Consider the following 17,326-nt stretch of genomic DNA (forward strand, 5'->3'; position numbering starts at 1 on the left):
TCAAATCATCAGTTTTAGAGAAAAATACCCCTCCAAATCAACAAAACATCAACTTTGACAGGCTAATTTTTAGATGCAACGTTAAAACATCAAAAAAACAGTAAAAAAGTATCAACGAACTAGTCCAAATATTCAATAAAATAGTCATATCCAATAAAGTTGATGATTTGTTGATTTGGGGACTTTTTTTTTAAACAAAGTTGATGATTAGGGTGTAGTTTTGCGAGATTTACGGGGTAATTTTGCAAATATGTATGATCAAGGGATACATATAAAAGAAACGCAAAAGAATATATAGAAGTGTTGTATGAGAGGGACTTTACGTACTGGCTCATCCAAAAAAACTAATTTTGGATCCCCTAGAAGGGCTATTGCAACACTTAGTCGCCGTTTCATTCCTCCACTATAGCTTCCAGCTCTGACTTTGGCTGCACGCGTAAGCTTTACCTCAGCCAGGGATTTCTCAACTGCCTGCATATCCAACAGTCTCCAATAGGCCTCAGAATGAAAACAAATCAAGATAGGATTCATCAGTTTAATCACGTACAGAATTAATTGTAGAAGGAGGTAATCCTTTGAGGCTAGAAAACAAATGCAAGTGTTCGCTAGACGATAATGCATCCCACAGAATATCAAACTGCAACAGATGAAAAAAAAAGACAACGAATCTCATTGGTCTTCTAATTTTAAAAAGGTTGCAATGAAGCATTTCAGTTTAATATTCTGAATGACAAAAAGTGACACCTGAGGACAAACTCCTATGATCCTTCTAATGTTTGTCATACCAATAGGATTTCGAACAGAATGCCCATATATCAATGCTGCAAGAAGATACAATGTTAGTAGCAATAGATGGCAGCATTGAATAATGGTGGTGGATCTATATTTCTAAAATGTTAATAAATTATTACCATCTCCTCCTGTAACCGGCGTAATACCAGTTAGGCAACTAATTGCAGTAGTTTTCCCAGCTCCATTTGGTCCAAGAAGGCAAAATAGTTGATTCTTCGCAAGATTTACCCATATGCCCTGAAAAAAAGAAAGGTTGATAATACACAGAGAGAAGAAACTTATCATACCTCAACTTCATGTTAAGGACGAAATCAGCAAGCTTATCATACCTTGACTGCATGAAAAGGAGGGGATTTGCTACAGCAGCATTTACAGCATCTGCATCTGCATGATATAGTGCCGGGATATGTCTTAGCAAGGCCACATATTTGAACTGCGACATTTGGGTCAGTTTCATTTTCACTTGCTTGTCTCCTCACGGTTGTTTCTTCAGCAAGAACATCTTCATCATCTGGTGTGACCTCCTGCAATGAAGGAGCTGATGACTCCCAACTGAATAGACAGCCCTCTGAAGAAAGACATTAGATATGAAGTGTTAGCACAGATTCTTGCTTCGAAAGTTCCAAAACTAGGCAGACGATGACTGACCTTTAACCTTTTCACCACCTTTCCCTGTCCAGTATGAGGGCTGTAGAAAATAATAGACTGGTTTCCTCACCCCATTAGAGTTTGGAATGATGTTGTCCAAATATAGTGCCACAACAAACCAAAGGACAAATGTGGCAATGAGCCATAGTAATACATCTTCCTGTGATCATGTATCAGGTTCAGATCTAAATGTCAAAGAATTTAAATGATGCAACCTTCCGAAGGATTAAAAAAAAAAAAACAGTTGTGCATACAATTGTCATCACACAGTCAGGTGACTTTGGACCACATTCTCCGCGCTTACTCCAGCTAATTCCATGGTCCTCAGGAGTGGCTGTTTCCGCAGCAAGCATCCTAAGAGCAGCCGCCAGAGGGTTGGGAGGGAATAAAGACCACAAAATCTGATATTTCTTCTCAATGACATCCGTGTAGATAACAACTCCAGCAATCTGCAAACAGTAAATAACACTGACAGTGGTTATCTTCATTTGATTCTCCTCATACCAGCAAAGGGAGTTGCATATTTCCTATCAAAGATTTAGGGTCACTTTTAGAAGACCCCTCTCAACTATGAAGGGTATCTCAAAACCCCCCCTCAATTATGGGGTGTCTCACAAAACCTCCCTGATCTTTCTCAGTTTTCTCAACGAACCCCTTGTCGTTGTTCCTTCAAAATGTTGTTTTAAATGACTGAAATATCCTTTTGGAAATCAATGCGTTTCAGTTAAAATGAAACTCCCAATCGTAAAAAGACCACTGCCAATTTACAATGCTTTTTTCCTCTCTCTCTCTCTCTCTCTCTTTCTCTCTCTCTCTCTCTCTCTCTCACACACACACACACACACCTCTTTCTCTCATCCTTTGAAAGTTCAGGGTAATTTTTTTTTTAATAATTTAGGAGCATTTTTGGTTTTTTTCCAAGTCACCTACTAGTGACATGACATGTTAGACTTAATGATGCTAATCTTCTAGGGGGGTAAGTGAGAGAAGTTCATAGAGGTTAAATTAAAGCTTTAAAGCTGAGGGAGGTCATCAACAACACCCCCAAACTTACAGGGGGTTTCTCAGATGAAAATAGTTGAGGGTTTCTGAGACATCCTTACAGTTGAGGGGGATTTTCTGAAATTAACCCAAAGATTTAACCAATTTAGTTTGATAAACTTGCCTGCGCCAAGAAGCCAACAATGAAAATCGCAAACCCAACAGTAGTTGCTGAAGATGACTTGCTCATAAGTGTGGATATCATAAAAGCGAAACCAAGCTGAAAATTTTTATTTATATCAGAATCTGGCAAAAATTATCCACGCAAGAAGTAGGAATTAAATTCCTGATCCAACAATGGAAACCGATATACAATAGACAATGATTTAATCAACAAAGGTAGAAAAGCAAATCGCAAGCCAACAAGCTTAACAAAAATGACTCAAATCTAATCCATAATAACATACTGTCTAAAATCTGGAGGTGATCTTTTTTGCTTTTCCGTTTCTACCCTAACCTGATATCTTTAAAAAAAAAAAAAATACAATTTCTATCATAAATGATATGGTTTTGGGCTGAGCATATTTTGGAAAGCCAAATTTTAGCTTCCGCTGTTCACTTTTGAGGACAAGGGAGGGTGTATTCACCATTTCAACCATTTTCATTTTTGAGGACAATAAAAAGGAGGATGATGGGAGTTGTTGGCAGTTTGTATGGGAGAGAAAAAGGAGAGATGAAAGGGAATAGACAATAGATCTCTCAGTAAAATCATCGCTAAAAAAAAAAAATCTTCAAAGATCAACAACATCAAAGACAAGAAGAGCTGAAGCTGGAGAGCAAATTCAAGGATAAGTATCATCCTAAAAATTAAAATTACTGCTATCTTAAGCTAATAAACAATGTCATCACACTTTTCGTGCTTCAAGTTCCATTTAGTGCTAATTCATTGATTTTTCCCGCACTCCTTTTGGTGATTACAATGTACCCTCACCTATGTTGCATGGGTACGGATACAATTACAAGAGATAATAAATTTGTAAAAAGTAGGGTACGGATACAGTTACAAGAGAGAATAAATTTGTAAAAAGTAGGGTACAGAGACACAACTATATAAATATTTATATACACATATACAATATATTAAAATTAATAATTTATATGATAACAAGGATGAGAACTAAAATTCCTATGATACTTTTATGTTTCTTTACTATGTGGGTTATTAATTTGGAAAATCACTAGTTTTTAAACTAGACATCCAAACGATTCCTCGTAATTATAATTTGGAACCTAAACTATACCTTACGAGTTTCAAAAAGCGGATATGAAGTATAGGATATATGTCCAGAAAATGTATGATAAGCATTTTAATTTAAAACATGCTGTATAATTGAGTAAATATCTAAATAAATATATGCATATATGCAATGAGTGCTCAAGGAGCTTGGGTACATGTACTGTTGGATAGCAGGTTTCTAATATGTTTTCTAATTTATTTTGATAGCAGGTTATTAGGATTCCTAATCTGTTTTGGTAACAGGCTATTGGGATTCCTAATCTGTTTTGGTAACATAATTCCTAATCTGTTTTGGTAACATGTTATTAGGATTCCTAATATGTTTTGTTTTTGGTTTTAGAATTCCTAGTATGTTTTTGGTTTTAGGATTTATATATATATGGAACGTTTTAGAAGAGAAAATAAGTAAGGGGAATTTGAGAGAATTCTGAGCTGTATGTTTGGGAGATTTGGTGAGAGATTTCAGAGCTTTGTTTGAGAGATTTTTGTGAGGTTTTGAGTGATTTTGTAACCTATATTTGTACTCTCTCTCTCTCTAATAGTGAAAACTCATCACCTTCTTGCCCTGTGGACGTAGGTTACTTGCAGAACCACGTAAAATTGGTTTGTTTGTGTTTGTGCCGTTATTTTTGATCTTGTGTGACCTTCTCTCGGCGTTTGCGTGGATTTCCTCGAACCCCAACAAGTGGTATCAGAGCACAACAGGTACGAGTATCCGTACGACTTTAGATTAGAAGTGCCCAAATAACGTAGACCCTCACATATGCTATATACACACTCACGCACGCACACGTACACACACACACACACACACACACACACACACACACACACATATATATATATATATATATATGTATATATATATGTATATATACATATACACATGTATATGTATGTACATGTATATGTATGTATACATGTATGTATCACATTTATATAATGAAACTTGAAAATTTCAATTTATATTTCTTTGCCTTATAAGATGCTTTGTGTCTTCTTCGATCCACCAGTTTTATCTAACTACATATTGTGCGCTTGTCCAATTAGCGTTTTTGGAAACTTACAATCCCAGAATTTTTTTAACCATCTAATGTGGTACTATGGTTATTAATAGACTATTCAAGCATCTTGAGGAGAACATGGTTCCCTTTTCATCCTCATTAGAATTTACAAATGCATCCACTAAATATATGTGTTATTAAAGGGAACTTTGGAAGAATACCTTTCATTGATTTGTCAACATCGGAAACTATCAACAAAATATCAGTACAATTTTCTTAGATAAACAATTTCATTTTCGAATGAATGCTCACTCTTGTTTGTTTAGTGTCTTCCAGTAGATTTCTCGCGTTTATTTTTCTGATTTCACATTTTATTGTATGTGTCCTAATTTGGTGGTGTTTTGTGATGTCTTTCTTTGTTGCACTGTAGCTCTCACACACACACACACACACATATATATATATATATATATATATATATATATATATATATAAAAATATATATATATATATATATATATAGGTAAAAGCTTATGTCAACTTAAGTGAATAGGAATAAGTCATCCACCAATTTTTTTAACCGTTGATATTACATTGGGATCCGTGATAGATATGAAGAATCTTTTAAGATTTGTACATCTTTTGATGGTACAAATCTTGAGACAAGATGAGTGGATAAAAAGTTTGGTGGACAAGGCTTCCTATCCACTTAAGTGGGTAGGAGTTTTACTCACACACACACACACACACACACTCTCTCTATATATATATTACAACAACAATAACAATAACAAAGCCTTTATCCATTCAATTCTGTCATGAGTTATCTCCTACATTAAGTTAGTCATAATCATATCTTTCCTACCTGTTTCCAACCAAGTCTTTTTGGGTCTACCTCTGGATCTCTTAGCCCCATTAACTATAATATTATCACTTTTTCTAACCAGTGCACTAAGAGGTCTTTGTTGTATTTGACCAAACCATCTTAATTTATTTTCTCTCAATTTGTGCTTATGAGAAAGTAATTTCTTTCTATTTTTATTTTTCATACTATATATATATATATATATATATATATATAATATATGGGAAAAATGTTCCTAAGGTGATGTCTTAGATAATCATCTAAGGACGCGGTCTAAAATCACATGATTAAGCTACATTATGGATGATCCGCTCCGTTGAACTTGATCTACATATTCTAAAACCCCAACACACTAAGTTTGGGGTGAAACCCATCGTCGTTTGATCCTCCGTCGAGCCATGTGAAAAGTTCTATTCATTCAAAACCGTTAAAATTGATACGAGTGGATGAAGAGTCAAACAACGACATGTTTATCCCAAACTTGGTGTGTTGGGGTTTTAGAATATGTAGATCAAGTTCAACGGAGCAGATCATCCATAATATCATTCTAGGTTTATTCATGTAGTTGTTTACACCGTACTATGTTCCTTGGATATACATGCTTATGTTTTGTTTCTGTAAACTTACACACATATATATGGAGATGTTGTGCGCAGCAGAATCGAAATCAAATTCGAGATAGGAGCACAAATCAACACCCAAACAAGCACCACATAAGCAAGACACCAAATTTACGTAGTTCGGCAATGTGCCTACGTCCACGGGGTAAAAAGGGGATAAATTTCACTAATAGAGGGAGAGAAAATACAAATAGAGATTATAATCACTCAATAATCTCACAAACAACAAATCACTCTTGATTATTTTTTCTTCTCTCAATAATCTCTTTAAAGCTCTCTCAATCACTCTCAATAATCTCACTCAAACTCTTAGAAGCTAATTGATTCTGATGATGATTTAAGTGAGAGGAGAGGGGGGTTTTATAGCTTTCATGCCCCCCTCTTGTCAACAATGGCGGCTCCCCTAAACTTCGGTCACCCCTCTCTTTGTCAACAAGCCACCGAAAGTCCTCTCATTTTTTGACTTCTTCATTTTGTTGGCTTGATTTTGTTGACAGCCACAATCTTCTTTTAGTGGCTGTGCGTTTATTTGACCCCAACAATCTCCACCTCGGTAAAGTTTTCCAATAAAACTGAGCCGACCCCAATATCAAACATCCAACTTGTTACGTCTAGTACGAAGTGGACTCAATCAACAACAACGTACTTAATCCACAACAAGTTGGGAATTCAAATGAGAACTCTAACAATTTCCATCGTGTCGGTATCAACTCATCAAACTGCCTACATCAAACTGACTGTCTACGTATCCTCTTGCCTAAGGATTCAAGCCTCACGTAGTTCACCCAAATGGCCTCCAAAGATCCTCAACAACGAAGAATGTTTAACAACTCCAAGCAATGACCAAATTTTACTCCAGTGATAACTTTGCTCAACATATTTGTCGGATTGTCCTTTGTGTGGATCTTCTCTAGTTTAATGTCTCCATCATCCAAGACATTTTCAATAAAATAGAATCTAACATCAATGTGCTTTGTTCGTGCATGATATACCTGGTTCTTTGCCAAATAGATAACTAACATGCTATCACAATTTATCCTGATGGTATCATGTGCAATCCCCAAGTCATCCAATAACTCCTGCAACCACAAAGCTTCCTTCACAGCTTCAATTAACGCCATATACTCTGTCTCCGTAGTGGAGAGAGCCACTGTAGACTGAAGTGTACATCTCCAATATACCGGTGCTCCTGCTAGTGTAAACACATATCCAATAGTAGACCGACGCTTGTTAAGATTTCCAACATAATCTGAATCCACATATCCAACACAATCCTGTCTATTTCTCCCATTCTTCTCAAATACCAAACCAACATTCATGGTACCTTTGATATACCGTAGAATCCACTTCACGGTCTTCCAATGACCCTTCCCGGGGTTGTGCATGTACCTAGATACCATGCTCACTGTCTGTGACAAATCTGACCTTGTATATATCATAGCATACATCAAGCTACCCACAACACTGGCATATGAAACTTTTGACATGTATTCACGATTCTCAACTGAAACATGTGACATCTTAGCTGATAGCTTAAAGTGGAGAGCTAATGGAGTACTCACTGCCTTGGTATTACCGTCAAAACCGAATTTCTTCAGTATCTTTTGCAAGTAGCTCCTCTGTATCAACTTCAACCTCCCTTTCATCTTATCTCTCTTAATTTCCATACCTAATATCTTTTTTGCTTCTCCAAGGTCCTTCATCTCAAATTCGGATGACAACTCATTTTCAACTTCCTAATGGCTGAAGAATTCCTAAAAGCAATGAACATATCGTTAACATATAATAACAAATAAATATGCTCACCATTTTGTATCTTGTGCATGTACACACACGGGTCATATGGGCTCATTGTGTACCCTTGGCCAATCATGAAACTATCAAATCTCTTGTACCATTATCGTGATGATTGCTTCAATCCATAAAGAGATTTTTTTAGTTTACATACCAAATTACTGTTTTTAAAAAACCTCCGCCTAGTCCGCTTAGGTGTACGCCTAGGCCTAGACGATACCTAGGCCGTCTAACTAGCGCCTAACGCCTAGGCGATATTTAGGTTGCCCACCTAGATTTTACGAGCGTTTAGGGGAGCATTGTCTGCTTACGTGGATTGCATCCTGTAGGCATTGATTGTGATTTTATGTGTCGTAGCCTACACGTCCTTCAAACTCCATTAACCTTCAAATATGAACACCTCTACTATCTCCTCCGACCTTCAACAAAACCTCATCGACCACTACTTAAATGAAGAAAGAAAAAAAAAACGCCCAGAAACCATTTAGGCGCTCGTTTGGGCGACTAAGCGCTGGGCGTCAAGCCCGACGCCTAGAAGCGCCCAACGTTTAATGTAACATTGTACCAAATCATCATTGTCTGCAGCTTTAAAACCCATCAGTTGTGACATATATATCTCCTTTTCTAAATCTCCATGTAGAAATATTATTTTTACATTTATCTGGACCAAATCCAATGCAGCTGTGCCACCAATGCTAATAGTATTCTTATCGACGAATGCTTTACAATAGATGAGAATACATCATTGTAATCTATGCCCTCAAGCTGGGCATACCCTTTGGCAACCAATCTGGTTTTGTATCGAATGTCCCTATCAGAAGATCATTTTTCTTTGCATACACCACTTGCATCCAATTGCTTTCTTACCCTTTGATAGTTTTGTAAGTTTCCAAGTGATATTTTTCTGAAGAGACCGCATCTCCTCCTCCATAGCTTTCCTCCACCTGATTGAATCATAGCTTAACTCTGCTTTCTTATATGTAGAAGGAACCAAATCATAAATGACCTCAACTGACAAAACATATGCAATCATCACATCATTATACCTACCTGGCCAATGAATAATTCTTCTTGGTCTATTAGCTACAATGGACTCCTGAACATGACCTTGTTTTTAGTCCCAATATCTACTGTATCCTCCACCTGCCCATCTGTCATATCTCCTCCCAGTGTCACCTTTGTAGGAGCCTCAATAGATACAGTACTATCTAAAGTCTGTAGAGTCACATCATTCTTCACCTCCTGCGATATCCCACTAGTCTGACCTTCCTCCACCTATTGAGGGACCCGAAGCCTCATCATGTGAACCTCATCAAAAGTGATATCTCTACTAATGATCATCTTCTTTTCTTCTGGATCCCACAATTTAAAACCTTTAACTCTATCTCTAAAACCCATAAAGACTGCTTTCCTCGCTCTCAGATTTAATTTCTCATTATTCACATGATAGTAAGCTGGACACCCAAAAATAGGAATCAAATTATAATCACTAGATACAGAACCAGACCATACCTCTATAAGAGTCTTCCCATGTATCACAGTGCACGATAACCTATTTACGAGATGACTTGCATAAACTAATGCCTCGGTCCAAAAAGATCTAGCCAATCCACTCTGTGAGAGCATACATCACATCTTTTCCAGCAAGGTACAGTTCAATCTCTCGGTCACCCCATTTTATTACGGTGCCTTCCTAACTGTGAAGTGTCTTCTCCAGCAATGTACAATTCAATCTCTCGATCACCCTATTTTGTTGTGGTGTCTTCCTAACTGTGAAGTGTCGCCTAATATCGTAATCCTAACAAAACTATAGAAATTGATCACTCTTGTACTCACCACCATTATCCGAATGAAGTACCTTCATATTTCTACCTGTCTGCAGCTCCACTTTCTTCTTTCACTCCACAAATATATCCGAAATCTCATATTTATGCTTCATGGTATATACCTAATTTCTCCTGGAATAATCATCAATGAAAATGACAAAATAATTGATCCCACCAAGAGATGAGTTCTTAGAGGGGCCCCAAACATCTTTATGAATATAATCTAAAATCCTTGGGTGTTATGAATTACGGTGCCGAATTTTACCTTTGTCTTCTTCCTAAGTATGCAATGTTCACATAACTCTATCTTGTAAATCTTTGCACCTTTCAGTAGCCCCTGTTTTATCAATACCTGTAGGGACTTATCACTAGTGTGTCTTAATCTCATGTGCTATAAGCTGGTAGTATCCTCTTCTGTGGTAATCGAAGCTGCCAGACCCCATTATTACTGTCATGTTCTTCAAATAGTAAATGTTATTTTTCCTGACACCTCTCATCACCACCACGGACCCCTTTGTGATCTTCAGAGTTGCATTCTTCAAGATCATCCTATAGCCTGTTGCCTCCAAAGTTCTAAATGAGATGATGTTCTTCATTAATTACGGAACGTATCTCACTTTCTTCAGCTCCCTAGTCACCATGTCACACATCCTGATCTTAACTATTCTAATACCACCAATAGGGCATACGTGATCATTAATCATGAGCATGATATCCCTTTTTTCTAACTCCTTAAAGCTGGAGAACCAATCCCTCCTAAAGCAAATGTGATATGTAGCACCCGAATCCATCATCCACTTCGCAGAGTCGACATAACACACTAATGGTAATACAGGGCATGAGTAGCTCGAAAAATCCGAATCTGAATTGTCGCCACTAATTTTAGCAACATTCATCTCTGAAGCTTGTATAGCTTTTCCCTTATTCTTCCCGGCTCTATCCTTCAATTTTGGGCATTTATTCTTCTACTGTCCATCTTCTTTGCAGAAAGCACATTGATTCCTACCAACACTTCTATGACCACCTCTTGGCTTCAATTTTGAGCAATTAAATGGACAGCGGTTTGAACTACGGTCTCTTACTGTCAATGCATCCCCTGATGCCTTCTCGAAGTGTTCACTATCACTCCTTCTCAACTCATAATTAACTAATGCTGAGGTCACTTTCTTATAACAGACAGTGGTTCTATCATTAATCATTGTAAGGACAAATGTACCATAATCATCCTCTGGCAATGAACATAATAATAACATCGCCTTATCTTTATCCTCTACCATGATATCCACATTGGCCATATCTGATAGTAATTTTGTGAAATTATTAACATGTTCTCTAATGGAAACTCCTCTCTTTATTTTGAATTGGTAAAAACTCTTCTTTAAATGACGCCTATTCTCAATGCTCTTCGTCAAATACTTGTCATTGAGTGTTTCCCATAATCGTTTCACCGATGTTTCATTCATTACATCATAAATCAAACCCGGCGTCAAAACATGATCTAATAACCCCACATTCTCTACTATTTATTTTCTTCCAAACCTTATCCTCCATATCATCGGGTTTCTCTTATAATTCAAGAGTCTCATCTAAATTTTGGACATCTAATGCATCCATCACTTGACATCTCCACAAACCAAAATTTATCTTGCTATCAAATTTTTGAACATCAATTTTTGTATTGTTAATGCTCGACCTTTGTATCGCCTTAGTCAAGGACGATCCCGATGTACTTGCTTCGGTCATTTTGACAATCCAATCTCTAAATTACACAACTACAACTTGAATTAAAAAGAGCAAAATTAGGGTTTGTACCTCCAAACGAGAATCTGCACCGAATCCTCCAATTGATTTCTCCACCACTCCTTGGAAGATGAAATCTCTTGTAAAAACCCTAGCTTTCTCCTCCAATCCTCTAAATTGAACCTCAAGCCAACCTGGACCTCTGATACCTCTTGTTGTGCGCAACAGAATCAAAATCAAATCCGAGATAGGAGCACAAATCAATACAAAAAATAAGCACCACACAAGCAAGACACCAAATTTGTGTGGTTCGGCAATGTGCCTACGTCCACGGGGCAAGGAGGGGATAGATTTCACTAATAGAGGGAGAGATAGTACAAATAGAGATTATAATCACTCAATAATCTCACAAACAACAAATCACTCTTGATTGTTTTTTCTTCTCTCAATAATCTCTCTCAAGCTCTCTCAATCACTCTCAATAATCTCACTCAAGCTCTCAGAAGCTAATTGATTCTGATGATGATTTAAGTGAAAGGAGAGGGGGGTTTTATAGCTTCCATGCCCCCCTCTTGTCAACAATGACGGCTCCCCTAAACTTCGGCCACCCCTCTCTTTGTCAACAAGCCACCGAAAGCCCTCTCATTTTTTGACTTCTTCATTTTGTTGGCTTGATTTTGTACAGCCACAATCTCCTTTTGGAGGCTGCGTGTTTATTTGACCTCAAGAGGAGAGACATGAAGTTTGCATGGATGAGTCGAGAGTGTGCTTCTACAGGAAGTGCACGTGTTTGTACAAAGAATGGAACTGAATTCCAATTTGCAAGAGAGACTAAGACCATTGCAGGAGCCACTGCATTGGATTTTTTCAATTGCCACTGAAACTGATGATGACAGATTATATAGTTAGGTTTAAGTTATGTAATGTAAGTAAGGGTTAAGTTATGTCTAATACAACTTATGATGGAAACTGACGATGACAACTTTATAGTTAGGCTTTTCTTTTGTGTTTATTTTGTTACTTGGTGCTATTAAATTCATGTTAGTTATGAACCATTTATCTGACTTTCTTTTGTGGTAATTTTGTTAAACCTAATTTGGTTATTTTTAGAAATTTGCTATGTGTGGGTTGCTATCACTTCATTCTATATGGATGGGCTCTTCTACACAACTCTATGTATTCTCTTGATATCATTATAAAATTTTTAGATTTCACAGTTGCGATCTTGTTTCGACATCAACTTCTTATGTTTGGAAGTAGTATGTGAGAATTTGAAATGGCATGACATGTAAAAAGGAGCAAAATATTCCTCCTACTCAAATGTAATGCGGTGTTGATAATATGATGTAGTGTCTTATTCTCTCCAGTTTATCTATGCTAAACTGAGTGTTGTCATGCTGAATCTTATTTCAGAGTTGAAATCAACGAGACGTATATAACAGTTATGATCATTGAGCAAAAGTCGTTGATTTGTTCGTATAGAGCTTAAATTCTCCATTCTGCCCAGCGTCACGTTGGAAGTGCTTGCTAGTTATAAATAATAAGAAATTGGCCAACATAGAAACTTACCATAGCAAGCTGAAAAAGGAAGAAGACGAGGAATACAATTGCAAAATTGTTCTTCAGAAAAAAGTCAAACTGAAACATCATCCCGAAGAGTACAGTAAAAAGTGCCGAAATAAGCGTCAGCAATGTCTCCCATGTAAGCCAAGACAGCCAATATGCAGATTCATAAAGGCCCATCATCGACATAGCCTGCAAAATTCCATCAAAGTCTTGATCTTAGGCATATTGGATTTTCTGAGAAACACTAGTGGAATCTCATCTTAAAGAACGGTTTCTCGAATTGGTGAAAAGATCAAACAAACCTGACGGAGCTTGAGTTCTTTTTCTGCAACCAAAGCACTAATTTGAAATACAAAACTAAACATAGCAACTGCAAGGAAAAAAGTTGGCCCCAAAGTCTCCATGGAAGAGGAAGTTTCAGTGGCAGGATGAGCAAATTCTTTGAATCCAACAGTCCAGATGAAGTTTGGATCTGTAAGAAGCACAAGTATGAGATTAATTTATTAAAATTGAAATGACTTCATCAATCAGCATCATCTTAAATTCTTGGCACATGCAAGAAGTTCATACATTCATAAGCTGTGGTTTTTTTTGTGAAGGGAGAAATTAGACGAGAAACAATGCCCTCTACGATTATGTCTCAATCCTCCATTGTGACATGAATTTATACCATCAGATAAACAATCCACAGCCAGCTTATGTATTTGAGTCCTGAAGGCAACTTTCTAAACTTTCACCAACCATTTTTTTCTTCTATTTCTTTGGGAAAAACTTGATGATATGATAATAATCGAAGTGCTAGTTGCAATTAGATAAGCCGCAGAATGTAGCTGTGAGCCTTAATAGTTGGGATACATGTCTTGCTCTTCTTGTGACTATAGTTTTGGCAAGTATTACACTGATCTCAATTCCTTGACGGGTTAAATAAAGATAGGTGAGAGTAATATTGAGCAGGATATGATAACTGATTCAATATGTGGCCAATTTGCTTTTAAGCTTTTTGCTGGTTATGCCTATGGTCTAGATTATTTTGTTCTTCTGATGTATTATTAAAGCATGCTTGAGGATCCAATTCATTGTTGACAATGTATGAGGCTTAAGTTTGGTAGAGGGTCTTTTCTCTCTTCTACGGCCATCTCTTCCTCCTCTCGATATCCTTCTAATTGTTGAACTTCCTCACCTTGTTGTGTACGTCTTCAAATCAAACCTTGTTTTTGAAAAAGATAAATTACACAGAAAAAAAGCTCCTGTAGCCTTATAAGTAAACCACTGTCATTTAATTTAGGCTAAATTGCACTTAAATACCACAAAGTGTCCCCGCCCTTCCACTTCACAAGTTGCATTTTGTTGCAGAAAATACCATAAGTTGTTAGAAAATTGGCACATTAGCATCACCAATCGTTCAAACCTAAAAAAATTTACCCGAATGTTTCTCTAAGATATTTACATGCTAATTTTAGAGCATTATAACTATCAATATTTGTTAAATTTGCTATTAAATTAACCAATTTTTTTCGAACTTACTTTAATTTTACTTTAAAAAAGTGTTGGGATATGTCTAATGATAAATTTAAGAGTTTTTACATGAAAACCAACTTTACTTTTGTCAAAATTGATACTTACAATATTTAGGATTTTTTTTTAAAACCGACCCTTTTAAACATTTATTAATACTTTTCGACCCAGTCCTAACTTAATTATCATTTTGACCTAGTTTCATGAAACTAGGTCGAAATTGCTGAATAAAACTTCACGGGATTGCCAATCCCATGAAGTTTTATTCACCAATTTCGACCTAGTTTTATGAAACTAGGTCGAAAATGATAATTAAGTTAGGACTGGGTCGAAAATATTTAAAAAGGTCTACTTTCAAAACTGGTCCACAACCTTCAGTTTTTTTTTGTCAATACCACCTTTACTTGTATCTTCGCAATATCACAGCTAATTGAAATTTTAGCCTAAAAAATACGTGAGTTGGTCATTTTACCCTAACTAAGGTACGTGTTTTGCATATGTATCCTAATTAACTATAAACTTAAGGGTTTTTTCAACACTAGTCCTCCAAATCTTTCATAATTTGAAATTAGTCCCTTAAATCTCTCTCAACCATGGATTTTCTAACCCAAATCTCCAAATCCTAGCCCAATCCCCAAACCCTAAATCTCATCCCTCCCTCCAATCCAAGGAAAAAAAAACCCAGTCCTCACCCAAACCCTAACCTCAACTCCCCTCAATCCTCCCATCTCCCACCCTCCACCCTCCAATCCAAGAAAAAAGAACCTACTGAAACCCTAGCCAATGAGCAAAAGATCAACAAATCGGCCTCCTAATAACCCTCTCTAGCAAGAACGACGCTGGTCAGTTGAAGAGGACATCAATTTCAGGATTAATTTTAAAATATGATGACTTTGGGGTCTAATATCAAAACATGAAAGATTTGGGGGACTAATATAGAACAAATCTATATTTTTTATAATTAATTGGAACACGTGCTTTTGCACGCGTTTGGGGTGAAGTATTTTTGTCGTTTATGTGTTTTTTAGGCTGAAAACTCAAATAAGTGTGACATTATAAATATGTTAGCATTTAATGGTCAGAAAGGTGTAAAATCAACACGTCAGTGTCACATGGTAACAGTGAAATTTTTTGGTGTTTGCATGATTGAGAGTACTGATGCTTTTTTTTAAATAACTTATGATATTTTCCTGCTAAAAATTACAACTTGTGGTATATAAGTGACAGAAAGGCAAAAGTTTACAGTATTTAAGTAAAATTTGGCCTTAACTTTATCAACGGAAAACTCCTTGTCTTTTAAAAATAACTGAAAAATTCAGATATATTAGTAAATAATTTAGCGGTAAGGGGTGAACACATCTTCCAACTTATAGGCTTTTCTTTCTAAAATTTGGGACGATTGAGGGGTATGCTAATATCAATTATGAAAGATGTAAACTGTTCGAATTGTTAGCTCTGTCCCTCAGATCTCAAGCTTGAGATCTCAATTTCAGGTGCACAATGTTATCCAGTGAATGAAACAGACTGAAAAACTGAAATAAGATGCCATGTCACAAATAGAACAGTAATGCTAAAATAGAGCCTTAAATATGTGTGTCTAAGAATTCTTAAATTTACACCAGGTAAATTCAGTGAGATTGATGTGCTTCATTTCCCAAACCATTTAGGTAATTGAACAAAAGAGAATCATCAAGTTCAGAAGAAGTTCTACGAATAATTTTCATTAGTTTCCATCATGACGTAAAAAGGGAGGTGGATAGAGAAAAGCACCTCCAAGTAATGACCTCGCAATTTCACGCTCAGCTGCAATTTGTAGAGGAATTTGAAATTTGAAAGTTGGGTCCTCAAATTGACCTCGCTTGGCCACACTAGTGGAATTGGTCTGGACGCCATAACTTATAACAGTTGAACTTTTTTCCACAAAATGTAAAGCACCAGGACAGCGCAGGGGGTTATCTAAAAGCCAAGTATCAACTTCTTTTGGAGTTCGAAAGGATTTAACCTGCAGAGTTCACAAGCAAACTATAACTCCTGATCGGCCAATTAAAGTAATCTCTGCTCACTCAGTATTTTGACAATATCTTAATCATTTAAGTGCGAATATTAATTATATATTTCTTTCTCTTTCGGATATCAATTGATTGGGGATAAGTATCCTCCAAAAATACAAGAGAATATAAATAGAAAATATCAAAAATACCATGAAGCTAAAGCAGAAACACATAAAGAATATTCATAAATTCATACCAATAATATTCCATCAAAAGAAGTCAGTGTTTACTTGCTCAGCTAGTAGGAAAGACAATTAGCAGAGGTTTAATGAAGACAATCATAGTCTATTGCAGAAGGGAAAACAAAAAAAAATTGCACAAACATAACAAAAATTGCTAACATGCCAGCCCCATTCACATGGTTATGGTATTCTTCAAATGTTTGTAAATTTTCAGAATCATATCCAACCTACACCAGCGCAGTGGGTTCTTCAAAGTGCATTCATCTAGAGTTCTTATAGAAAATCATAGATTTTAGAAAACCAAATAGAGAAATTTCACTACTCATGTATAGAAAACTTAGCACTACCTTTTTTCAAGGAAAACTAGCCTTCTTGCTCAGGCAATGCGTGCGCGACACAAAAACATGTGGGTGCTGAAGTAGTGAATTTTTGTTTGAGGTGGTTG

General features: G+C 36.5%; 1 protein-coding gene across 1 annotated transcript in view; it reads right to left on the minus strand.

The window, feature by feature from the left end:
* LOC109820845 (ABC transporter A family member 2-like) overlaps window positions 1-17,326 on the minus strand; it is a 20,659-nt gene that overhangs the window by 2,075 nt on the left and 1,258 nt on the right. The window contains exons 2-12 of the mRNA XM_020387037.1: window positions 16,419-16,650; window positions 13,436-13,605; window positions 13,137-13,322; window positions 2,606-2,701; window positions 1,695-1,889; window positions 1,441-1,600; window positions 1,122-1,360; window positions 912-1,029; window positions 745-821; window positions 548-637; window positions 328-471 (exon numbers count right to left, since the gene is read on the minus strand). Coding sequence (XP_020242626.1) covers window positions 328-471; window positions 548-637; window positions 745-821; window positions 912-1,029; window positions 1,122-1,360; window positions 1,441-1,600; window positions 1,695-1,889; window positions 2,606-2,701; window positions 13,137-13,322; window positions 13,436-13,605; window positions 16,419-16,650 — 1,707 coding nt within the window. The remainder of the gene's footprint in view (window positions 1-327; window positions 472-547; window positions 638-744; window positions 822-911; window positions 1,030-1,121; window positions 1,361-1,440; window positions 1,601-1,694; window positions 1,890-2,605; window positions 2,702-13,136; window positions 13,323-13,435; window positions 13,606-16,418; window positions 16,651-17,326) is intronic.

The sequence above is a fragment of the Asparagus officinalis genome, chromosome 8 (assembly GCF_001876935.1).
Source record: "Asparagus officinalis chromosome 8, Aspof.V1, whole genome shotgun sequence".
NCBI classification, from domain to species: domain Eukaryota; kingdom Viridiplantae; phylum Streptophyta; class Magnoliopsida; order Asparagales; family Asparagaceae; genus Asparagus; species Asparagus officinalis.